This window comes from Octopus sinensis, linkage group LG16, assembly GCF_006345805.1.
Source record: "Octopus sinensis linkage group LG16, ASM634580v1, whole genome shotgun sequence".
NCBI lineage: Eukaryota > Metazoa > Mollusca > Cephalopoda > Octopoda > Octopodidae > Octopus > Octopus sinensis.
The window spans coordinates 4,200,183-4,227,295 of record NC_043012.1 but is presented as its reverse complement, the minus strand read 5'-3'; the positions used below and the strand labels follow the sequence as shown (position 1 = coordinate 4,227,295).

Sequence of the window (27,113 nt, the reverse complement as noted above, 5' to 3'; positions counted from 1 at the left end):
AACATGTGATAGATCATTCTAGAAACCTACAGAATAGTCATTCCGAAAAGCTCTATCTGCGACGATTTCATCTCAATCGAAGGAGAGGGGCTTTCTCTGTCCGGGTTGCGGATCCGTGGAACAAGCTGCCAGACGAGATGGTGAAGATGCTGACGACCGCTTTGTTCAAAGTCTCCCTTGACCTCAAGTGGCCTGAACTCTTTACATGAACACCACCCTGTACATAACTCCATGTCCCCCTACATGGCCTTGCTTTTTGCTTATTGAGCCAAAAATTAACTAAGTCTCCTAAAAAAAGGCATGTTTTTAGCACTAACTGGGTGAAACAGCATCTTAACAGTTGCAAAGCATGTTTGCACAGAGATGAGTCGATTTATTTTCATGTCTCACCTCCTGCCACACAGGTTGTGACCATCTGTAGTTAAGTTAACCAAAAACTCATTTTGCTGTTTTTAACAGTTATTATTTTACCAACCTCAACATTCCTCTATTGTTCAACAGTATGAACCTAGTGTGCAAATCGTCTCCTGTCTTGGCAGCTTAATTACAGAGCCTTTTTGATCAACTATTTTATATTCTTTCCAGTGCGTAAACTTTGTTGTTGCAATCTCTAATTCCTAACTATCACGAAAATCATTTGTGTAATGAAATAAAATTCTGTTAATTTTTCATGGCTGTTATGCGTTTGAAGTGTACAGTATTATATATCGATAACAGCGATCTTACCAATTGGTTTCGTAATATGAGTTCAACAGTGTTAGATAACATCCTGATTATGTAACCGTGTACTCTTCAGATGGCTGCACAAGGCTCCAATCTTGATCTGGCAGAGTTTCTACAGCTGGATGCCCTTCCTAATGCCAACCACTCTGAGAGTGTAGTGGGTGCTTTTATGTGCCACCAGCAAGAGGGCCAGTCAGGTGGTACTGGCAACAGCCACGCTCAAATGGTGTTTTTTATGTGCCACCTGCACAGGAGCCAGTCGAGCGGCACTGGCAACGACCTTTCTTGAATGTTTTTTCATGTGCCACCGGCACAAGTGCCAGTAAGGCGATGCTGGTAACGATCACACTCAAAACTATGTGGAAGCCTAAATGGCTATACTTGATCTTGTATGGAAGACTTAATTAACTGCATTGTTCAACATGTCACCTAGTGCAGGTGTACATTATCAATGTCCATTCTACAGCAAGCACTGAGATCCAGTCTGAGAATAATTCGATTCCATGATACCATGATGTGCTATTTCTTACTACTGTCTCACGGTTCCTCCTCCTCCAGCAACAGCAGTACCACCACCATCATCAATCTCGGAGGCCCTGGAGAACATAGGTTCTGCTTTCCATCTTCTGGTAGAAAATTTTTTTTTAAATGAATACTTAATAACAACAAACACAACAATATTTGATATAAAATAATTTTAATATTAATTAGATACGGCTAAATTAGTGAGAGATAGATTTACAGGACTATGGCCTTTCTGAAGGCTTTTTCCTTCTTCCTCTTCAGAATCATCATCATCCTCATCACCATCATCAGAATTACTTTGTTCTTCAGACAAATTACTGGAAGTTTTCTCTGTAGATACAGGTTCTAGTTTTATGTGATGGCCTAGAAAGAGAGAAAGATAAAAAGTGAACTTCTACTTAAAGAAAATGAGGAGAAGAGAGAGAGAGAGAGAGAGAGAGAGAGAGCAAAGGAGAAAGAAAAAGAGAGCAAGAGAGTAACATCTCAGCTTTTATCCTTGTAGTAGAACATTCTGGAGACAGTTATCCCTCAGCAATAATATACAGAAATGACCAACTTGTTCCTTTGTCCATTCTTCGATTTATATACTGACACCATTTACAATGTTAACAGCATTCATCATCATCATCATCGTCGTTTAAAGTCCGTTCTCCATGCTAGCATGGGTTGGACGGTTCGACGGGGTTCTGGGAAGCCAGAAGGCTGCACAGGCTCCAGTCTAATCTGGCAATGTTTCTACAGCTGGATGCCCTTCCTAACGCCAACCACTCGTGAGTGTAGTGGGTGCTTTTTACGTGCCACCTGCACAGGTGCCAGGCGGGGCTGGCAACGGCCACGGTCAGATTGGTGTATTTTATGTGCACCGGCACGGAAGCCAGTCGAGGCGGTGCTGGCATTGGCCACGAGTCGGATAGTGCTTTTTACGTACCACCAGACCAGGGATCCTGGCTGGTTCAATTCGATTTCGATTTCGCTTGCCCCAACATGTCTTCACAAGCAAAGGGGGTAGGCATGGGTGCCTGTCGTTGTCAACATCATTTAACTTTCCCATGCTAGCATGGGTCAAACAGAATTTGTTGAGGCAGATTTTCTACATCTAGATACCCTCACCTGTGATCATGTACAATCATCACATGTCAAAACAAGGGTACACTGAAACACACACACACACAAATATAAATACATATTATGAATATGTATATAACAGGATTTTTTTCAGTTTCTGTCAACCAAATCCACTCACAAGGTATTGGTTGGCCTGGGGCTATAGTAGAACATACTTGCCCAAGGTGCTATGCAGTGGGACTCAACCCAAGACCAGATGGTTGAAAAACAAGCTTTTCAGCCACACAGCCATGCCCGTGCCTATTATTGTGTTATATATATATTGTGCAGTAAAATGAATAGTTTGTCTTTAGTTCAACAGCAGCTGACAAATTGAATAGTCACTAAAACATTGACATGTCCTGCAAGATAGTTCATATGTCTACTACATGCACACACACATGTATGCATTTTTGGAGTGGTTGGCATTAACAAAGGCATCCAGCTGCAGAATCAAGCCAAAATCAGACTGGAACTTGGTACAGCTCTCTAGCTCACCAATAACAGTCAAAACCATCTAACCCATGCCAACATGGAAAACAAATGCCAAATGATGATGACGAAGATGATGATATATATATATATATATATATATATATATATATATATATATATCAAGGTACGAAACGGAACAATACCAGTGGTCGATAACTGATGAAGAATTATGGACTTTCTGTTTGTCTCCAGTTCGTTTTTACATTCAGTATACGTTACGGCGTTTGTTTATATATATATATATATATATATATATATATATATATATATATATATATATATAAAACACACATCATCATCATTTACCATCCACTTTCCATGCTGGCATGGGTTACACAGTTTGACTGGAATTGGCAAGCTGGAGAGCTGCACCAGGTTCCAGTCTGGTTTGGCATGGTTTCTATAGCTGGATGCCCTTCCTAATGCCAATCACTCCTAGAGCATATAGGGTGCCTCTTGCATACGTAGATGCAAACATAGTAACTAAAGTAAGTTCAGTTCCACAGTGCAGCCAAGAACCAGGAGCTCTGTTAGTAAATTTAGTGGATAGTGACTGAAAGGAACCTTGTCATATATGTATGAGTATGTGTGTGTGTGTGCGCTTGTACGTCTTTGTCTTGTTATCACTTGCAGATTGTAAACAGGCACAGGAGTGGCTGTGTGGTAAGTAGCTTGCTTACTAATCACACAGTTCCAGGTTCAGTCCCACTGCATGGCACCTTGGGCAAGTGTCTTCTACTATAGCCTCAGGCTGACCAAAGCCTTGTGAGTGGATTTGGTAGGCGGAAACTGGAAGAGGCCCATTGTGTATATATATATATATATGTATACGTATGTGTGTGTATATGTTTCTGTGTCTTTCCTTCCCCCCACCCCCAACATCGCTTGACAACCAGTGCTGGTGTGTTTACGTCCCCGTAACTCAGCAGTTCAGCAAAAGAGACCAATAGAATAAGTACTAGACTTACAAAGAATAAACTCTGGGGTCAATTTGCTCGACTAAAGGCAATGCTCCAGCATGGCCACAGTCAAATGACTGAAACAAGTAAAAGAGTAAAGTCACCATTTATATAGAAATGGTGTCATCCGTGATCTTCCCTGGAAACATGCCCACCCAGCCAGCATGCTGTCCATTTTTGATTCAAAGGACTAGTGGAAATATTACCTTGCTAGTAAAACTGGCAACAGGGAGAGCATACAGATGTAGAAAATCTGCTTCAACGAATTTCATCTGACCCATGCAATCATGGAAAGTGGACATTAAAGCGAAGATGATGATGATGATGACATATTCACATGCACGTGCACACACACACACACAAACACACACCTTCCTTATGCCATTAGGTTGACAAGTTATCCATGGCACCTTCCCTGACACATGCTATGTAACTGTCACAGACTTTTCCTGGCAGAATGCAAATATGGTTTCATGTTGTCTTTGGGTAAGTTTTTATATATAGCACCATCAGTTAGCTAGATACAGATTTACTAACCATATCTGCCTGGGCACACAGAATGTAAAGAGCTGGAACAAACACCACAAGGTATTCTGTCTCATTTTCTGACAATCCCACCAATTCATTGCACTATATTTGTACTTTATATTATTGAACCCAGAACAGTAAGATGTAAAAGTTGACCTCAGCAAGATTTGAACTCAGAACATAAAGAAGAGTCAGGGAGAATACTGCAAGGCATTTCGCATGCCTTTCTGGTGGATCATATGTGGATTAAAACATCCATCTTGGGACACGTCCATAATTTCCTTGGTAGGCCACTTGAGAAAAGGTAAAAAAGACAAACAACAACTACTACTACTACTACTACAACTACTACAGTTGGTCTTGTCTTCCCATGGAATCAAGTGTGACTAAAAATGGTATGGGAAACAAATTATTAAACAGCGTTTTCTACTTCATGTCTGAAGTGATTCAAAGGAAGAGGAGGAGGTGGGGACTGTTTCCAGCATTAAACCCATGATTTAAATAACTGTCTGCAAATCTCTAAATTAGCAGAACAACTCAACCCAACCTCGGTTAAAACAAGACAACTAAGTCTAGGATTCAGATCAAAGAATTCTTTGATGGTTGTATTACGTTACAGAAAAAAAGAATGATTTAAAAATTCTATTACCAGATACTTGTGTGGCATTATCACTACATTCCGAACTGCAATCACTGCATCTGTCTGCACATTTGCTGTCTGGATTGGTTTCTCTGCTGTAAACATATAAGAAAGAAGAGCCACGTTGCATATGATAAGAAATGATGTTAATGACCGATTAATGGAAGAAGAAAAACAACAGCAAAAGAAAAAAAGAAAGAAAAAAGAAAATATCCAAAAACATAAAAGAAAAGCAACAAGAAAGGCAATGGTTGGGAAGTTGCAGTTAATGATTTAACCCGCTGATATTCTGATTATTCTGTCAAATGTGATGTTTATTTATCGACATTGTTTTCATACAATCATGCATTATCTCAAAGCGTCAAGATTTCATTGACATGATTGCTTATTTGCAAAGTGACATTGTAGGGTAGGCGTGAGAGGTTGTTTTTGTTTGTGCTTTCTCAAGCCATGCCTGGCTTCTAAGGGCCCGTTTCCCAGTTTCCTTGGCGTATAGGTTTCCCACCTGGACAGGACGCCAGTCCGTTGTAGGTGAGCTGCAAGATGCAGGAGGAAAGAGTGAGAGAAAGTTGTGGCAAAAGAGTCAGCAGAAGTTCGCCATTACCTTCTGCCGGAGTCGCATGGAGCTTAGGTGTTTTGCTCATAAACACACACATTGCCTGGTTTGAGATTCGAACCCGCGATCCTTCGATCGCGAGTCTGCTGCTCTAACCACTAGGCTGTGTACCTCCACAGGTGTTAGAGGTCAGATCTTTTCTTTTATTTGTTTCAGTCATTTGACTGCGGCCAAACTGGAGCACCGCCTTTAGTCAAGCCAGTCGACCCCAGGACTTATTCTTTGTAAGCCTAGTACTTATTCTAATGCTCTCTTTTGCCGAATTGCTAAGTTACGGGGACATAAACACAGATATACAAACATATACACACACACACAAACATATATACATATACATATATATATATATATATATATATATATATATATATATATACATACATACATATATATGACGGGCTTGGTTCAGTTTCCGTCTACCAAGTCCACTCACAAGGCTTTGGTCGGCCTGAGGTAATAGTGGAAGACACTTGCCCAAGGTGCCACACAGTGGGACTGAACCCGGAACCATGTGGTTCGTAAGCAAGCTATTTACCACACAGCCACTCCTATGCCTATCATTCATTCTTTATTATGATGACTGTGCCATGCAAGAATATCAGAAATTCTTGTGATGCCATTGGAAGACTGATAAATTTTTTTGTCAGTCATTTAGTCACTGAAATCAGAGCTCAGCAATCATCAACTTCTGCAGGAATACAATAAGGTGGGAGCAGGAACATTTTAATATTTGAAAGCTGTATCGAATTAACTGTAATCTAATATGATTGCATTATTAAAAAAAAAAAACAAGAATTTTATTACAAATCTGAAAAATGTAATTACATTTATTGTGAAAATGTAATTATGAATAATGAAGTAAGAAATAAAAATGTCATCATTGGCATCAATATTTAACATCCATGTTTTATGCTGGCATGTATTGGATGCTATGACAGGATATGAGAGGTCCAAGGAGGGCACCAATCTCTAATGTTAGCAGGGTGGCATCATTTGAAAGCTAAAATGATACAAAACACATTGTGACCAGCAATGTATAACAACATCCAATAGTTTGGTCAATCACATGCTTATGTGATGTGTGTGTGTGTGAGTGTGTACATATATATATATGTGTGTGTGTGTGTATATATATATATATATGATTGTCAATGTATCATGTATCCGAATAAGAAGCACTCTAAATTATAGAGCAATAAAGTATTAAAGCATTCACCAATGCCAGTACTTTTATTCTCTGATGACCCTTTGACCAATTGACTATAACAGCTTTCTGTCTTTGAAAGATGAAGAGTTAAATTTGTATTTGTAAAGCATTTAATGAGCTGTCTACAAACCTGCGGCTTTCATGGATGTGAAACCATTGGTCACTCTATGACCAGATTTTAACTTTGGTGCTTTGATGAGATATATCTATATCTATATCTATATATATCAAAATAAAAATCAAATGTAAATTGTAGTTAAGATACCTGTGCCGGTGGCACGTAAAAAGCACCGTCCAAACGTGGCTGATGCCAGCCCTGCCTGACTGGCGTCCGTGTCTGTGAAACGTAAAGAGCACCATCCCATCGTAGCCGTTTGCCAGCCCCCTCTGGCCCCTGTGCCAGTGGCACGTAAACAGCACCCACTAGACTCAAGGAGTGGTTGGCGTTAGGAAGGGCATCCAGCTGTAGAAACACTGCCAGATCAGACTGGAGCCTGATGCAGCCCCCTGGCTTTCCAGACCCCGGTTGAACCGTCCAACCCATGCTAGCATGGAAAACGGACATTAGACGATGAAGAGGAAGGAGATATATATATATATATATGTACCTACATAACAGGTTCAGGCATGGCTGTGGGCAACTTCTTGTCTGGACCAGTGCAACTCTTCCTCACCGGATGTCCTGAATGGGCAATGAGGCATGAATGTCTGAGTCTTTTGGTTCACACCACACCAGCAGATGGCAGTAGCAGTTTGCTAACTAAAATTGGTCGATCCCTTAAATCCTTAAAATGTTTCAGCCCGAAGGCTGCGGCCATGCTGTTGACAGTTTGTAATCTGTTCGTCCACTCAACATCCAGTGATATTCAGCATTGACTCAATAAGTTTATTTGTGAAAATAGTTCACATCCAACCTGCTGTACCCTATGATTTCAAAGTACCCTGGCTTGGATGGTTACGTGTTATTTAACCCATAGCCAGGGTCCTGATTAGTGCTACTACTCCAGATCAGAGAAGACCTGGGAATATTAGTGGCAGCTAAGAAGAGGTTCCACATTCCTCAAAATCCTGGAACTTCCAAACCAGGACTCCAATATCTGATGCAGTTGCAAAGTCACACTCAGGACAATGTGAAACAGTAGCTGGGAATTATATTTGCAGACAGTAGAGATTGGGTGCCCTCTCTCATGCCAACCATTTTTTCAGCATGTACTGGGTGCTTTTTCTATGCCACCAGCACTACTGAGGTCACCACACAGCTTACAAGACAACGAATCTAGAAGGAGGGGGTGGTCATCTTTATGCTGGGGCGACAAAGGGTTAAAGTATGCAAGTGGTAGGGGAGCAGAGCAGGTTCTTGTAGCTGCATTTTTTATGCGCCCTTTTCAAGCCTAGCCAGGTTCATGGGCCCGGTTTCCTGGTTTCTATGGAGTATGTGTTCCTCCCTGCTGGACAGGATGCCAGTCCATCGCAACATTACTCAAGAAACAGGAAGAAAGAGTGAGAGAAAGTTGGGGCAAAAGAGTACAACAGGGGTCGCCACCACCCCATGCCGGAGCCTCGCTTTAGGTGTTTTCGCTCAATAAACACACACAACACCCGGTCTGGGAATCAAAACTGCAATCCTCTGACTGTGAGTCCACTGCCCTAACCACTGGGCCTCCACAGAAGAGCTGCATGGCAATTCACATTTAGTAGGGAGAAAAAGATCAGTAGGAGCTACAAAGGAGTAGATAGTGGAGATGAGGTGAGAAGTCTATCCTCTTCTGTTTTTGACTCTAAATATGTTGCTTTCAACAATCAGTTTAACCGAGTCTGTATCCAAGTTTATTCCATCAACATTTACTGCTTTGTAATAACATATTGGAGTTTAACAAGGCATTATCAATTGAGCTCTTAAAGTGGATATTTTCTATGATATTTATAATTCAACTCACTATATAGATTATCATAATTCTAATTAAACACATTGTTTATGCATTTCAAATTTCAAATAAAATTTTTGAACAATTTAACATTTAAAGGAATTCAGTTAATAACTTTTTGACATTTATTACAATAGATGTCTGGAATATGTAACTTAAGATTCTTACATAAAATTACAGCGCAAAGTTTTGATATAAGCGCCATGTTTTCCAGTATACAAGAAATTTTCAAACCAAAATTTACAGCCCCAAAAAAAAAGGTAAAATGACATAGATTAAGACTTTGGAGGATCGAAAATTCCATGTGAAATCCAACAGGATTTGGAAAGACTGTGATGATGTTTGAATGCTTAAACTAAATGTCACACCGACTTGTGTGCAAGAAAATACACTATGAACAATTTAAAACCTTACGTTTTTGTAACATAGAACTAGAAACAGCCCTAGTTGGGGGTTGGGTTGGGTTGGGTTGGTATTGAAAGGGTTAACAAGCTGATAGGTTTAACACCAGCACCTAATCTCTTGGTGCCTTCACTCAGCTGTAAGCATTCTTAGCAGATGCTTGGTTCCCTCATTACCCACCTTATTTCTGAAACATTTAACTGAAGATGTTCAGGTCAGACATCAGTTACATCTAGGAAGATATACACGGATTAAGAGCACTGCTTCTCTTCCTCACTTATTAGCAAGAAACAGCACAAGAGAAAGGAGTTTAAGAGAGTTGCAAGAGACAGAGAGAAGGACCAGTTGAAGTGTTCAGTACAATCGCAAGGGATCGGGAGTTGGATGAACTTTTTTCTTACTAAGAATGATACTCAGATAGCTATTTTAAACTAATACGGTTTTTGCTGCACATAATGAATTTTTATTCAGCCAGCTGGCTAATTGCAATATCAATGGTTTTTCAATACCTATTTTCTTATATCAGTGACAATGGACTTTGTGTTAGCATGTGGTTGTCAGTGCATTCTTGTTACTGATGACTCTCCAAAGAGGCAGAAATGCATATCTAGTAATACTACCATTGCAGCTGCATGATTTCCATCTGTTACTGATATATTTTCATGTTCTCTAATACTCTATAAGAGATAGTATCTCGGGACAGATACTGCAGTTAATTTGCCTTTCCATGATGTATTTGCATTAAATAGGATACACAGATTGCCAACTTTGTTGTTGCTGTTTAGTCGATCAACTCCAAACAAACTGACCTCAGGTCAAAGACATGCCAATTGTGATGATCCAGTTATTTTACGGTCATGTTGGACCACATTATCCACATCACTTCTTTCAGAGGTCCCAAGTTGTAATGAAACAACCAGAGAATGTCCTGGTTCTTTTGACCCACATACGTATATGCACAACCACACATGCACACAGAGATCAATCACATATGCAACCATATTCCAACTGGGTTTTTTTTTTTACTTTGGGATTACAAGGTAACATACAAGGATTTCTTCATATTGAAGTGATTCTGCTCATTTCTTCAACTGAAAGGATCTTCAGGTCTACAAAAGATGGTGGTAGTGGTGGTGGTGTTGGTGGTGTAAGTGTTTAAGGAAGTGGTAGCGTATTAAGAGATAGTAGTGGTGATGGTGATGTTGTGCAAATATTTAGAGAGATAGCGGTGTTGATGGTGGTGTGAATATTAAAAGAGATAGCAGTGTTGTTGTTGTTGTCGGTGGTGGTGGTGGGGTGAGAGTGTGATTGGTAGTGTGAGGTATAGTGGTAGTAGTGGTGGTGTGCTTAAAGTGGCAGTGGTGGGAGTGTTAGTGGTTAATGGTGGTAGTGCAAGTGTTTAAGATGGTGGCACAGAGCACTATTAGAAAGAAGTGACATGTGAACCTGAAACCTGTGGTGGTGGTGGCTGAGGTGGTAGTATGAAGAAAGAGTATTTGTGAAGGTGTGGAGAAGTCGGTAAGGGTTCCAGAGATGTTTTAGTTGGCGAGCTGACATTGACAGACCAAACATGATGATGATGGTGGTGGTGGTGGTGGTGGTGGTAGTGGTGGTGGTACAATGTTGTAGTGTGAGTAGGTGGGAGACATAGTGGGTGGGTGGATGGAAGCTGGAAGGAAGATCAATAACAAGAAAACAATAGTACACATCAATCATCCTTTCCCCTGACACACATCAACTGCTACACTACCATCAAAGTGAACCCACACGGTAAGGTGATTCATTGGTGAAGCTGAGGAGAGAGAGAGAGAGAGAGAGAGAGAGAGAGAGAGAGAGAAGGAAGGAAAAGAGAGAGAGAGAGAGAGAGAGAGAGAAGGAAGGAAAAGAGAGAGAGAGAGAGAGAGAGAGATGAAAGGCACTAGATGTAGGAAATGGGGAAAGAGAAAAACGCAGGAAGAAAGATATGGGACAGAAGAACATCAGAACGAGAGAGAAAGATAGAGAGGGAGAGAGAGAGAGAGGGAGGGAGAGAGAAAAGATAACAGACCTATCCACAAGTGATGAATATGTATACACCAAATATAAACTGCAAAAAGAGAATATACACTCACACACAAAATATGCATAAGGATCATGCAAACACATGCAAACATACTGAGGGAAATATATATATATATATATACACACACACATACATATATATATATATATACAGAACTAAATTCATTTTTTAAATGTCTTGCTTTGAAAAACTGCATTTAGGTATGATTAGTATAATTTTGGTAGTAATGACTTAGTCCCTCTTAGTGTGAGGCATTTATGTGTAATAATGCCCTCTATACAATATAGATATAATTAATTTGTTCAAAAGAAAAAAATTATTTTCGAATTCTTTTCTTTTATGAGGTTTTCACGCTAACTACCCGATAATTTCTTGTTAAGATCCCTTATTAAGAGGTTATCCTTAATTGTTAAACTTATATATATATATATATACCACACACACATATATATATATATATACATAAAGATGCACACACACACACATCTTCTTCATCGTCATCATTTAGCATCCATTTTCCATGCTAGCATGGGTAAGACAATTTGACTGGAGTTGGTAAGCCGGAGAGCTGCACTGGGCCTCAGTCTCTCTCTCTCTCTCTCTCTATATATATATATATGGGGGGGGGGGGGGTAAATATATACATACATACACAAATGTACAGACACACACACATGAACAAGAAACTCCATCACGGAACAACTTACATAATTACACACGCATGTGTATGATAGTATACGCTTCAACATAATGCACATACAATGACTGAATATTTTATACGTGTGTATGTGTGTGTGTGTGTGTGTGTGTGTGTGTATGAACAGCCAAGATTATACAAACGTACTTATGCAACCATCTACATGGGTGGTAACACACACACACACACACACACACACACACACACACACTTTGAATTATCAGCAAAACTCAAATCAAAGCACAAAGGACTTTGTTATTTTCTTCTGCTGAGACTGAAAGACTGAAACAGATTCGGAAAAGTTAATCCTGCTTAGTCATACCATGTCATACAACAAAACAACAACAGCAGCAGCAACAACACAGCCTTACACCCTGCTGGTGCCAGATTGAAGCTGGACCCATCCCATGCGTAAGACACAACTCAACCATCCAGCAAGGGTGTATGAAAATATTGAAGATCAATCAGTGTTTGCTGTTGGTGGCCGTCATGTCATCATCATCCTAACATCCATTTACCGCATGCTTGCATGGGTCGGACAGAATTTGCCGAGGCAAATTTTCTACAGCCACACACCTACTGCTAGCTCTCACCTGTTTCTAATCAAGGTAATATTTCTCTACAGCTAGATGCTTCCCAAGGAAAATTGGAAACAAACAACTTTGCTTTTATCTTTTATCTTTCACCGGTTTCAGTCATTAGACTGTGGCCAAGCTGGGGCACCACTCTGCAGAGTTTTTAGTTGAATGAATTGACCCCAGCACCTTTTTTTTTTTAAAACCTGGTACTTATTCTATCAGTCTCTTTTGCCAAACTTCTAAGTTATGGGAGATGTAAACACACCAACATTAGTTGTCAAGTGGTGGTAGTGGGGATACAAACACACACACACATTGCCAGTGGCACGTAAAAAAGCACCATCCGATCGTGGCCGTTTGCCAGCCTCGTCTGGCACCTGTGCTGGTGGCACGTAAAAAGCACCCACTACACTCATGGAGTGGTTGGCGTTAGGAAGGGCATCCAGCTGTAGAAACATTGCCAGATCAGACTGGACCTGGAGCAGCCTTCTGGCTTCCCAGACCCCTGTTGAACCGTCCAACCCATGCTAGCATGGAAAGCAGACGCTAAACGATGATGATGATGATGATGATATATACATATACCTTCATGACAGGCTTCTTTCAGTTTCTGTCTCCCAAATCCACTCACAAGGCTTTGGTCAGCCCAAGGCTATAATAGAAGAGACTTGCCCAAGGTGTTACACAATGTGACTGAACCTGGAACCATGTGGTCAGAAAGCAAGCTTCTTACCACACAGCCATGCTTGTACCTATGGTGATGGTGCTCATTTGCAAACCTCATGGGATTTCTACACACACACAACACATGCATAAGCTAAGTATCTCTTCTTAGGGAGATACCTATCTCTGACCCTTTATCATACTATAATCCCTTGCTTGGCACATAGCCACTTCTCTTGGTTCCACTCCCTCCCTCAGCTGCTACTTGGTGATGCCACTGGTGCTGGTGCCACATGAAAAGCACTGAGTCCACTCTGTAAAGTGGCTGGCATTAGGAAGGGCATCCAACCACAGAGACCATGCCAAAACAGACAAATGGAGCTTGGTGCAGCAGTCTCCAGCTGACCAGCTTCTGTTAAACTGTGCACCCCCCCCCCATGCCAGCATGGAAAATGGATATGGTTTCAATTCCTGGACTGAGCATTGTGTTCTTGGACCAAAAACTTCATTTCATATTGCTCCAGTTCACCAAGATGGCAAAAGCGAGTAATCCTGTGACAGGCTGGCATCCCACCCAAGGGAGTGAATACATACACCATACAATATAAGAGACAAGCCTTAGGAGCCTATGGCTCAGGATGCCCAAAATGGTTGTGACTTCTGGAACTTGACTGAGGAACAAAAGCCACGAATGACCTGTCTTTTTTTGCCTGTCCTAATTATTGTTTCTCTTGTTCGCCTTTATATTGTCTATCTGTCTGAACATTTTAATGTCCTCTATTGCGTTTTTGTTCCATTTATATATATATATATATATATATGATAGGCTTCCACACAGTTTCCATCTACCAAATTCACTTACAAGCTTTGGCTGGTCTGGAGCTATAGTAGAAGACATTTGTCCAGCATGTGACACAGTGGAACCGAACCCGAGACCACATGATTGGGAAGCAAGCTTCTAAACCACACAGCTGTATCTGCATGTGTTGGACTTAAGAACAATGGTGATGATGCTGACGATGGTGATGATGATGATGATGATGATGGTGGCCACTGTGAATGGTCAAGGGCTCCACTCCAACCAGGATAATTTTTTTTATATCTAAGACTACTGCTTACATTATCTGACGTGACCTTATCTGTTTATTAAGAAGGCAGGGTGTGATTCAAGGGCGAATTGGCTTATTTCTAACAGATCACATGACAGTATAGAAACTCCCTTGCAAGCAACAACAACAACAGTCACATGGGTGTGTCAGGGTCGTTTGGTCACAATATTTTCATATGCAACTGTGATTTTTTTTTTTATCCCCCTGGGACTAATTGTACAGCAACAACAAAAACAAGAGCAACATATCAATTGAATGTCTCACAAACTGACTCCCTAGGAAAGCTTCAACAACAACAACAACAACAAGTACCCGAACAACATCTGTTACACTGAATGTCTTGGGTGGTGTTAGGTCAAAATATTTCATTTGGTCTCCAGTTCCAATTACAATAACAACTAAAGAAAACAAAAAATTCAACCTATTTATGTGATGTAATAAATATATCAGTTCTATAAAAGAAACAAAAGAATGAATAGTTGCGGCAATCCTGTATATTTTTCTAAAGGTTATTAAATAACAGGATCTAAGTGATTCTTATTCGCTAGCTAGGACACAGTATTTTGTTTTGCAGCTATAATATATTACCAAGTATGTTACAAATCTACAAGTCAATACTGTGTCTCCCTTTCTGTGTTAGCAATGTGTACAGATTTTCTACAGAGTTCAGAGCTAGCACTGTAAGTTAAGACATTTTGTATACAAATATGTCTAAACAATGCAATCGAAGATCAAAAAGATATGTAGCAAGTGTATATACATATTTCAAGAGTTATTGCTCTTTCATCAGTACCACATCCAACTCATCAACTATCCACAAACGTGTAGCTTAAATACTCACTATGTTCAGTAGTGAAACACTATTGGTTAGACTAATTTACATATTAAACACATTCCTGGCAACTGATATGTAAATATTTTTAATATCTTCAGTTGCTTTGTTTGCATAGGCATATTCGTATACAGAATGTTGTAACTTTTAGGGCTGGCTCTGAACTCTATAGAAAATCTATAGAGATAAACCTAAGTGATTCTGTCCAAGAATTAAATTCGCTTGTCCTTTATATGTTTCACTTGTTTCAGACGAACTAGTGGAGGAACATCCGAAGGTTCGGTCATAACACAAATAGTGGCCAAAGCAAAGGCAAAACGTCTGCAAAAGATACTTTTTTCTTTTGTCTCCCTGGTGACAGGAGCTGTAGAGGTGAACAAAATTTGCTGGGCTGGTTGGTTCTGAACTTGACTGTGGGCTGTCTGGGATGATAATTGGTGGCCATGCTGGGGCACTGCCTGGAAGGGTTTAGGTTTAGTCAAACAAATTGAACCAGAAACTTATTTTTAAGCCTGGTACTTATTCCATCAGTCTCTTTTCCCCCGAACCACTAAGTTACAGAGATGTAAATAAACCAATACTGGTTATCAAGTGGTGGGGGGAGGAAAACACACAGACACACACACACACAAACACACACTCATATATACACACACATTGAGCATCTTTCAGTTTCTGTCTACCAAATCCACTCACAAGGTTTTGGTTGTCCTGAGATTATAATAGGAGACACTTGCCCAAGGTGCCATGCAGTGGGACTGAACCCGGAACCGTGTAATCAATAAGTAAACTTCTCACCACACAACAACACCTGTCATAAACACATATATATACACACACACACACACACAGAGAGGCTCAGACATAACAAATAAAATGAAACAACTTTTTAAAAATAAATTCACTGCAAGCTGTTGGAATTGGTTAAGGTTGTGCACATGAGTATGATAGATTCTAGAATATTTCAGAAAATAACACAATCTTTCAGACTACATGTATGTTGCTGTAAACACATGGCTACAGATATGCACACCTACATGTTTACATACAAGCATACATGTGTTCTGCATGTATATATATACACACATGCCCAAAGACTAAGTTTGAAAATGCCTCACTTTGTAAAAAATAAATCCACACCATGCTTATCTCCAGAGAAGTGATACAAATAATTTATCAAAAAGATGAAAAAGAAAAAAAGAATAAAAAAAAAAAGAAAATTTTTCCTTCCATCTATTGTTTTCTAATTACAAGAGTAGAATGAGCTTCTTTCAGGTAAATTTTAACATATCCAGATTCCTAAAAGAATTTTTAATTACCTATTTTTATTTATTTGTATATCTAATTTTTTAAAGGATGCCTTGGCTGTTTTTTTTTCTTGTTTTTTTTTGTTTTTTTTCTATGGCTGATAATAAACTCACCAAAACATGAAATGGGAATGGAATCTATTTTGTTCAGTGAACCAAACTTAAAGAAACAGAGTTGCATGTTTTGCCCCAAGGGAGTACAAAAGACATAATGGTTGCAGAGAGATTGTGTTTTGGCAGCTGAATATCCTGCTAACTATTCATTCAGCTGTAAAACAGGAATAAAGGGGACCTGCTTTATTTTATTCAGCCACCCAAAGTGAGACAAAGTCTTAAAGGGGATTGGATGGGAAGAAATTACAATAGCTACAGTGAGATTTGAACACATGACCCCAGTGATTAGTGATTTCAATTTGTAGATAATTATACATAATGAACCATTTGTTTAGTGTATGTGTGTGTGTGTGTGTGCACGCATGTGTATGTGAGAGAGAGAGAGAGAGTTTGCTTGTTTTCTGTATATTGAAATAAGAGAGACACAGAGAGACACAAGTACAGAATATTTTAGTGCACCCACACCAAACTTTTCATCGGTTCCCCCTATAATTGCCCCAACAAAAATCTTGGTGCATTACATAACAAGATACCAAAAACAAAACACAAAGGAAAACACAGAACACCAAAAAAGATACCAAAAATAAAAAGTCAAAAAAAACAAATGCAAACATGGCAATTTATCTCTATAAACAAATATTAAACGGATGAACAAGCAGGCATTTTAGAAAGCAATCTACTTCAATCCTGGAGCACAATCCATAAACTTTGCACCCCACACCATCCCTTTTTTTATGTTTAACTCTATTATTGCTGTTGTTGTTGTTATTTTTATTCTTATTTAGAATTGAGTTAAAACTTAAAGCTTTATTTCTATTAAAGGCATTACTCAGACTCAGTCATGTGTGTGTATGTGTGTGCATTACTATATATATATATATTTCTTTATTGCCCACAAGGGGCTAAACATAGAGGGGACAAACAAGGACAGAAAAAGGGATTAAGTAGATTACATCGACCCCAGTGCGTAACTGGTACTTTATTTATCGACCCCAAAAGGATGAAAGGCAAAGTTGACCTCGGCGGAATTTGAACTCAGAACGTAGTGAGAGACGAAATACTGCTAAGCATTTCGCCCGGCGTGCTAACATTTCTGCCAGTTCGCCGCATTACTATATATATATATCATCATCATCATCGTTTAACGTCCGTTTTCCGTGCTAGCACGGGTTGGACGATTCGACCGGGGTCTGGGAAGCCAGGAGACTGCACCAGGCTCCAGTCTGATCTGGCAGTGTTTCTACAGCTGGATGCCCTTCCTAACGCCAACCACTCCATGAGTGTAGTGGGTGCTTTTTACGTGCATATACATCCATACTCTTTTACTTGTTTCAGTCATTTGACTGCAGCCATACTGGAGCACTGCCTTTAGTCGAACAAATTGACCCTACGACTTATTCTTTGTAAGCCTAGTACTTATTGCATGTATATGTATGTATATATAGAGAAATTATGAATCATAGGTTATGTAACCATTTAAGGTATAAATATATCCATAGGCACTACTGGTGTATTATCTCACTATGTATAGGCCTTGCTATAAGGTTAACAGTAGTTAGTAATTTAAATGGTAAAACCATGGTTTAATATATTCAGATAAGAAAAGAAATGGAGCAACAATTAACAATTAGAAGTTGATCATTGATATTAGAAGGTCATAGTTTAATTGTAGTTCAAGAACATTTACAGCTGTTTCAGTTTGTTATTTCGAAGTAAATTTTGCATTTATTTAGTTCCATTTAACAAACATCGGCAGAATGACTTAGAGTTTATCAGAGGAATATAGATAGGAGAAAGAGGGAAATGAAAAGAAAAAGGAAAAAGTTTGTTAAGCCATTAGGCTTACATTTTTGTGACCTTTCTGGGTCCCCCGTGTGTGTACATTTCTTCATAGATACATACATGTATGTATATGTGTTGTGTATGTTTATATAAATATATGTGTATATATACTCGGAAGGCTTTGGTATGTGTGTGTGTGTGTGTATATATATATATATATATATATATATATATATATATATATATACACATACCAAAGCCTAGCGAGTAGATTTAGTAGATGGAAACTGAAAAAAGCTCGTAATGTGTGTTCGTACGTATGTATGTATGTATGCATGCATTTATATATATATTTGTGTGTCTTTGTGTCTTTGTTTGTTCCCCCATCATCGCTTGACAACCAATGTTGGTGTGTTTATGTCCCCAAAACTTATCAGTTCAGCAAAAGAAACCGATAAATTAAGTACTAGGCTTACAAAAAAATAAATCCTGGGGTCGAATTCTTCGACTAAAAGCGGTGCTCTAGCATGATTGCAACATGTAAAAGAGTATATATGTATATACATATACTTACACATACATACACACACACACACACAAATATATATAAATATATAAAAACACACGCACATACATAATGTTATTCCCTTGTGATACATAGAACGGCAATCAGTTATTAACAAAGCTGCATGCTTCTTGAGGAGTTAAAACAAAATAAGAGGCGTCTTCATTTGTGTGTGTGTGTGTGTTTATAGTGCATGGGTAAGTATGCCACTACAAATACAAGAGTGTGTGTGCATGTGTTTCAATGAATTGTCCTAGGTTCTTGTTCTGTATACATGCCCGTGTGTGTATATATATATATATATATATACATGCTCATACACATAAACATATCTGTATGCATGTAAATGTGTAAGCATGCATGCATGTGACTGTGGTTTCCCTCATATACATATGGTCTATAAACCTGTAATATTTTCTGAAATATTCAATACCATCTTAAATATTCAAAAATCTTATATATATATGTATGTATGTATAAAGCTTAACCAATTCCCACTGCAAACCATGAATTAATTTTTTAAAAAGTATTTTTTATATTTATTTTTCTCTCTTAAATACTTCTTGCTATTTTGTATGTATGTGTGTAAATGTGTGTATGTTTGTGATGAATATGTGTGTGCTTGTAAATGTGAGTGTGTATGTACATATAAATATACACACACACACACACATATATTATATATATATATATATATATATATATATATATATAGATAGATAGATAGATAGATAGACATACACACACATACATATATACACATGTATATGTATTTATATACATGCATATATATGTACAAACATACCTACACATCTCTCTCTCTCTCTATATATATATATATATCTACCTCTTTATGTCTTTGTCTATCTCTTCACCCCTCTCTCTCTCTCTCTCTCAACCAGCTGTAGAAAATCTACTTCAACAACTTCCATCTAACCCATGCAAGCATGGAAAAGTGGATGTTAAAAGGACAATAATGATGAGTGTGTGTGCATGTGTGTGTGTGTGTGTGTTTATTATGCAAGACAGTTTACTTGCTATTTACAAACAGAAAAGTGCAATGCAAGAGAGGTTTGAAGTTTCTTTATTGTATTGTATCGTTTGTTTGCATGTTATATATTTTTTTTTTCTGGTTTGTATTTGAAGATTATATTTGCTTTCTATAACAAGTAACCTCTTCCAATTCCATTCCACATCACAGCCACCACTTCTGCTGCTCATTCTACACACACAACCTTCTTCTTCTTCGTCTTCTCTCTCTCTCATGACTCAGTGTTAAAATGTGTTCTCAGTCTCCAGTCTCTAAGTCTGTTAATTCAGATATAGCAGTAAAAGCCATTCAAACCACTGTAAATCTATTTCCAATAGGATGGTCCCTTTTTCTCCTTTGTTTCTATTCAAATGCACATTGCTACAGCAACAGCAACAACAACCACCAGCACCACCATCGTCACCACCGCCACAACCATCACCACAACTATCACCACCACCATCATCCCTAATATCATTATCACCACCATCACCACCATCCCCAACACCATCATCATCACCACCACCACCATCATAATCCTCGTCACTAGTTTGGTGATCACCAGCACCACCACTACAACCCCCACTATAAAATATATCTACCACTTCACATCAGCATAATCCTTATTACCAGAGCAGGGTGTCATACTGCTACCACCACCATCCATACATCTTACAATGTCCATCTGGTCTAGAGTGGCATGGGCCACATGGCTCTGTCAGATTAGAAATATCTCCAGCTAACCCCAATCTCTTAGGGTCCTTTACTTCAACAATAATACCACTACCACTACCACCACCACCACATCTGCCACCATCATCACCAATACACCTACCACCACATCTAGGATCACCACCACCACCACCATTGCCACTACATCTACCATCACCACCACCATTGCCACTATATCTGCCATCACCACCACCATCACCACCACCACCATCACTGACACTATATCTATCACCACCACCATTGCCACTACATCTACCATCACCTCCACCACCATCACCACTACCATTATCACTACATCTACAACATCTGACACCACCACCACCACCACTGCCGCCGCCAATACATCTACTGCCACCACCACCAGTACCACTAATAACATAACTACATCCACCACTTATGCAGGCTCTTTTCCCACTAACACAACCACTGCCTAATAACCACCTGCACCATTACTGTCAAAACTACTAGTTCATGTACCACCACCACCACCAACACCACCACCACCACCACCAATACTGTTTCCATCACTCCAAAGTGGATTAGATTTCTGTGGAATCCATTTCCTGCAGAGCAAAGATGGCTCAATATTTCTTTGTTCTTATTGGCAAATATTTGTTAAAATAGAAAGAAAATGGTAAAAAAAAAGCATGCAGGAATTTGAAAGAAAAAGATAAATGTAAAACAAAACATTGGAGCATTTTAGCTCAGTTCTTCACAAGTACTATCATTTCCACCCCCATTAACATTCATCATCACCTCTCCTTCTCTCTTTCCCCCCTCTACCCTCCCCTCTTTCTCTAAATTTCCATACCACTTTCTCCCTACCTCTCTCTCAAAACCACACTCCACTACCACCACCACTCTCTTCTCAAAGGCTAAAGCCACTATCAACATCCTCACTCTCTTTCTCTCTCTCCTCTTCTGAAAACCCTCACACCGTGACCACCTCTCTCTAAAACCCCTCGAACCTACACACCTGTTTCTCTCTCCCTCAAATTCTCCAACTACTACTTTCATTATCCCCCACCACAAATACTACCCCCCATACCAACAAAACAACAGCAACAAGGCCATCATCATCACCACCACCACCACCACCACCACCACCATCATCATCATCGTCGTTGTCGTCGTCATGGACAGCTGCAACAGTATAACAACTTGTTCAATGTGCATCTTGTCTATACAGACATGGTCCAGATGGCCCCATCAGGTTTATTAAACATCTCTACATAAACCTATTCTTTTAGGACTCCTTACATCTGTGGAATCCTTGTCTGACGACCACAACATCTGTAGGACCTTAATTCTCATATGCCCACTGTGCCTACGGAACTTGCTTTATCGTGTTATCATGACATCTGTTGAGGCCCTAATTATCACCACACACACACACACAGAACTCAAATATACTTTAGAGTAAAGCATTAGGCAAGTACAGAGTGTAATATCAGTTAATGGATGACATAAAAAGAGAAGTTAATCATCTTCATTAGCTTACAACTGTTTCTGCTGTGAGAAGTAATGCACTCAGAGCTAAGTGCATGTGCAACATCTTATAGCTTCCTCACAGTGCACAAGCACTCAGCTCTGTGTGCAATGCTTCTCACAGCAGAAGCAGCTGTCAGCGAATAAAAATGATTACATAACTCCCACTCCTACTATTAATTGATATATATATATATATGGAGTGGCTGTGTGGTAAGTAGCTTGCTTACCAACCACATGGCTCCAGGTTCAGTCCCACTGTGTGGTACCTTGGGCAACTGTCTTCTACTATAGCCTTGGGCCAACCAAAGCCTTGCCGTTCTATATTTAAGAGATGAGGAATTATTTACATTATTTACAGGAATATGGCGTAGTGGTTAAGCGTGCAGGCTACTAACACCAAGATTCCGAGTTCGATTCCAGGCAGTGACTTGAATAATACTAATACTTATAATAATAATAATAATATTAACAACAACATCGAAAAATACCTTACGAATGAGAACCCAGGTTCAAAATTTCCCCAAGACACCTGATGAAGGCTGGAGGGTATATCAGCTGAAATGTGTTAACAACAAACAAGATGAGGACAAATATCCGTCGAATGTAAATAATGTATAAAACCTTGTGAATGGATTTGGTAGATGGAAACTGAAAGAAGCCTGTCGTATATATGTATGTGTGAGTGTGTGTGTGTGCTTGGGTATGTGTATGTTTGTGATTGCTCCCCACCATCGCTTGACAACCGATACTGGTGTGTTTACATCCCCGTAACTTAGCGGTTCAGCAAAAGAGACCAATGCAGTAAGTACTAGGCTTGAAAAGAATATGTCCTGGGGTCGATTTGTTTGGCTTAAGGCAATGCTCCAGCACGACTGCAGTCAAATGACTGAAACAAATAAAAGAATATATATATATAGTTTTTCAGTTGCAGGATTTGTAGAATCTAAGTATTTCAATATATAGGATGTATAGGCCAGGTACTGGGCTTGCAAAATTCTTTTGTTGTTTGCTGGCCATGTGCTGCATCTATGTACATATACAAGTACACACAGACAAATATTATATATATATAGGTGTAGGAGTGGTAAGTAGCTTGCTTACCAACCATATGGTTCCAGGTTCAGTCCCACTGTATGGCACCTTGGGCAAGTGTCGTCTACTATAGCCCCGGGCCAACCAAAACCTTGTGAGTGGATTCGGTAGACAGAAACTGAAAGAAGCCCGTCATAAATATGCATATATACATATATGTGTATGTGTGTGTGTGTATATGTTTGTGTGCTTGTGTTTGTCCCCCCAACATCGCTTGACAACCAATGCTGGTGTGTTTACGTCCCTGTAACTTAGCGGTTCGACAAAAGACCGATAGAATAAGTACTAGGCTTACAAAGAATAAGTCCTGGGGTCGATTTGCTCGATTAAAGGTGGTGCTCCAGCATGGCCACAGTCAAATGACTGAAACAAGTAAAAGAGTAAAAGAGAGTAAAGAGTACTGTCTATTAGTCGTAAGACACCCGCTGTTTTTGTCCTGTTATTACTATTATTGTTTTTTGTATTTATATTCGTGTGGCATCATCGGTTTTTCTGTCCTTGTTTCGTATACATTCAATCCTTTTTCCAAGAAATCTAATGCTCGTAGCTTAGTTTTTCCTTGGGGCTGGCCGGATCGGAGCGATCTCAAGATTAATCAGCCGAAATTGCGAGGATGATCCGGTTCTTGACTGAAGATTGGAGGCTTCGAATGTCCCGTCCGTGATTTTTGGAGTGTCTTCTAAATGTTTTACGTTCTTGTCCCAGTTTGTATTTTTCTACATTTAATATATATATATATATATATATATATATATATACCTTGTAGTATTTGTTCTGCCAGAGTTGCACGGATGCTCTCCTTATAGGAAATACTTTTGTCTAATAGAAAATACAGGAACCAACAACAGCCCCATTGAAAACCTATTATCAGTGACGCTGTCATTCACAAAACACAATATAGGATTTGAAAAACGAAAAAGACCCTGAGGGGTCATGAGATAAATGTAGGTAATTTTGAGGGACTTTCTCTTGGAAAAGTGGAATTAACAACAACAATAAACATGTCCAGTGTTTGTCATTAACTACTGTATTGTGGTTGTTAAGGGGAACATAGGATTGCTTGTCAGGAACAGCTTTCTATTTTGTGGCTGAGTGATTCATGATGAGGAAAATACAGAATTGTAAAACCAAACAAAAAAGAAATACACACCCTAAAGAACAATTGCTTCACTGGCCAATCCAACAAGGGTATTTTCACATGGTCACTCAGCCTGCTAGAAACAGCAGCCAGAAGTCTTTCAGTAGTTTGGAAGGAAGATTAAATTAATTCAGACATGTCATAATGACAAAACTAGTCAGTTTAAGCCTTTTTAAAGCTATTAAAAGCCTTGTTTAAAAGCAAATCTTAGTTTTATACTGAGATTAAATATCACTTTTTACCTTTTTACTTGTTTCAATCATTAGGCTGTGGCCATGCTGGAGCATGAATGAATCGACTCCAGTACTGTTTATGTTTAAAGTCTGGCACTTCTTCTATCGGTCTTTTTGCCAAACTGCAAAGTTACAGATATGCAAATACACCAACACTGGTTGTTAAGTGGTGGTGAGAGATACACTGTCCATGTTTTGAGAAAAAGTTAGCTGTTATTTCTAGCAAATTGAACAACTATGACAACACAGAGATTCCTCCTTTGCTGCATCTTCAAGTACTGGAAACAGAGCAAGGAAACTCATCTTCACCTACCCAGAACCCAAAACAAAAACAACAAAAATCAAATATAGGCATGGGAGAGGCTGCTTACCAGCCACATGGTTCCGGGTTCAATCCCACGGCGTGGCATCTTGGGCAAGTGTCTTCTACTATAGCCTGTACCCGACCAAAGCCTTGTGAGTGGATTTGGTAGATGGAAACTGAAAGAAGTCCGTCGTATATATGTATGTGTGTGTGTGGGTATGTTTGTGTGTCTGTATTTGTCCCACCAACATCGCTTGACAACCAATGCTGGTGTGTTTACATCCCCATAACTTAGCAGTTCGACGAAAGGGACCGATAGAATAAGTACTAGTCAATTTGCTCGACTAAAGGTGGTGCTCCAGCATAGCCACAGTCAAATGACTGAAACAAGTAAAAGAGTACAAAATTTAAAAACAGCCACCCCTTATATAAACCCATAACCACAAATGGCATTACATGTGTTCCATGTGAAAATAAGTGTGCAAAAGACAAAAGCATTTTAAAATGAACGACCTATTTCCTCACCAAATATCCTTTCTTTGTTTCTTTTCCATTTTGTTTAACAAGAATAACCAGTTGTCAAGGAATTTTAACTAAATACAAAACTATGAGATTTTTCTTTTTTCTTTGTTTTTGTACCTTTTAGTTTCCTTTAGTGTTTTTCTTCCATTTTTTATGTCAGCCAACAAAACAAAATCACAATGTGGTCACTCAACTGATTAGAAAGAGAAGTGAAAAACCAGTAAATGATTAAGCAGGTGTGGACGACTATGGTGTTGTTAAGACATTTCATTTACAGTGACCTGGTTTTTGGTTTGATCTCACTGTGCTGCATCTTAGGCAAGTATCTCCAACCATAGCATTGGGTCATCCAAGGCCTCACAAGTGAAATTTAGAAGATGAAAACTGTGTAGATTTTCACCAGATGGATGATACCTGGACCTTGGATGGATGATACATGGTCTGTTTGCCAAGTCTGACCTGAAGCTATATTACAACTAACACCACTCCACTCCACTGTACACCAGTGAAGGCATGTGGCTTAGTGGTTAGGGCATTCGGTTCATGATTGTAAGGTCATAAGTTCAATTCCCAGTGACGTGTTGTGTCCTTGAGCAAGACACTTTATTTCATGTTACTTCAGTCCACTCAGCTGGTAAAAATGAGAAGTACCTGTATTCCAAAGGGACAGCCTTATCACACTGAATCTCCCTGAGAACTACGTTAAGGGTACATGTATCTGTGTAGTACTCAGCCACTTGCACGTTAATTTCACAAGCAAGCTGTTCCGTTGATCATATCACCTGGGACCCTCGTCATTGTAACCAAGTTAGTGCTCCAACTACTACAGCCCCAGGTTATATTTTCAATCCGGTTCACTTAACCCTCTCATTATAAACAGAATATCAGAGTCATAGGAATTAATTAATTCATCAACATCAGTTTTAATGTCCATTTATACTGTGTTTGCCTGGGTTAGAGTTCATAGAGGCAGACTTTCTACAGCTGGATGCCCTTCCTGTCACCAACCCTCACCTGTTTCCAAACAAAGTAATATTTCCCCCATGGCCAAACATGCTGTCACAGAATATTGGAAATGAATGACACTCATTGTATAACAGTGACACTCATTTACAGCTGATACGCATCATCAAGACAAGGACTATATATATATATATATGATTCAAAATGTGACCACGTGTGTACTGTTGGCGATTTTTTTCCTCTGTCTTCCCTTCTCTGGATCTTTCCTTCTCCTATGTTTCTGACGAAGAGCTCTGCTCGAAACGTTAAACCCTCCTTCTTTCCTGAGCGTCCAATAATACTATATTTGTTCCACGTCCTCGCGTTGTGTTTTTTTGTGCTTTCTTGTTTGGATTAACTTTATATATATATATATATATATACACACACACATGTATGTGTGTGTGTGTTGTGTGTGTGTGTGTATGTATGTATGTATGTATGTATGAATATAATGGGTTTCTTTCAGTTTCCACGCACAAAATTAACTAACAAGGATTTCATCAGCCCAGAGTTATAGCAGGGGATAGTCACCCAAGGTGGGTTTGAACCTGAAACCATGTGGTTGGGAAGCAAACTTCTTAACCACACACCATACCTGCAAAACTATCAGACACTCATAAAATACTGAAAATTAAATAGACTGAAGTTTAGAAAGGGGATTCAAGTGATTCTTATGGGTTAGGTGGTTTGATTTTTAAAAAAAACAAAAACAAAAACAGACGAGTTACTTCCC

At 39.2% G+C, this 27,113-nt stretch overlaps 1 protein-coding gene across 2 annotated transcripts in view; it reads right to left on the bottom strand.

Moving 5' to 3' along the window:
- Positions 1-1,403: 1,403 nt before the first annotated feature.
- LOC115220580 (uncharacterized protein C9orf85 homolog) overlaps positions 1,404-27,113 on the bottom strand; it is an 89,065-nt gene continuing 63,355 nt past the window's right edge. Inside the window, exons 3-5 of one of the 2 annotated variants that reach the window (XM_036509856.1) lie at positions 20,444-20,448; positions 4,984-5,064; positions 1,404-1,611 (exon numbers count right to left, since the gene is read on the bottom strand). In XM_036509856.1, the coding sequence (XP_036365749.1) occupies positions 1,427-1,611; positions 4,984-5,064; positions 20,444-20,448 (271 nt within the window). In that variant the 3' untranslated portion in view covers positions 1,404-1,426. Of the gene's footprint in view, positions 1,612-4,983; positions 5,070-20,443; positions 20,449-27,113 lie in introns of both variants that reach the window. The other variant, XM_029790731.2, reaches the window with a different exon arrangement.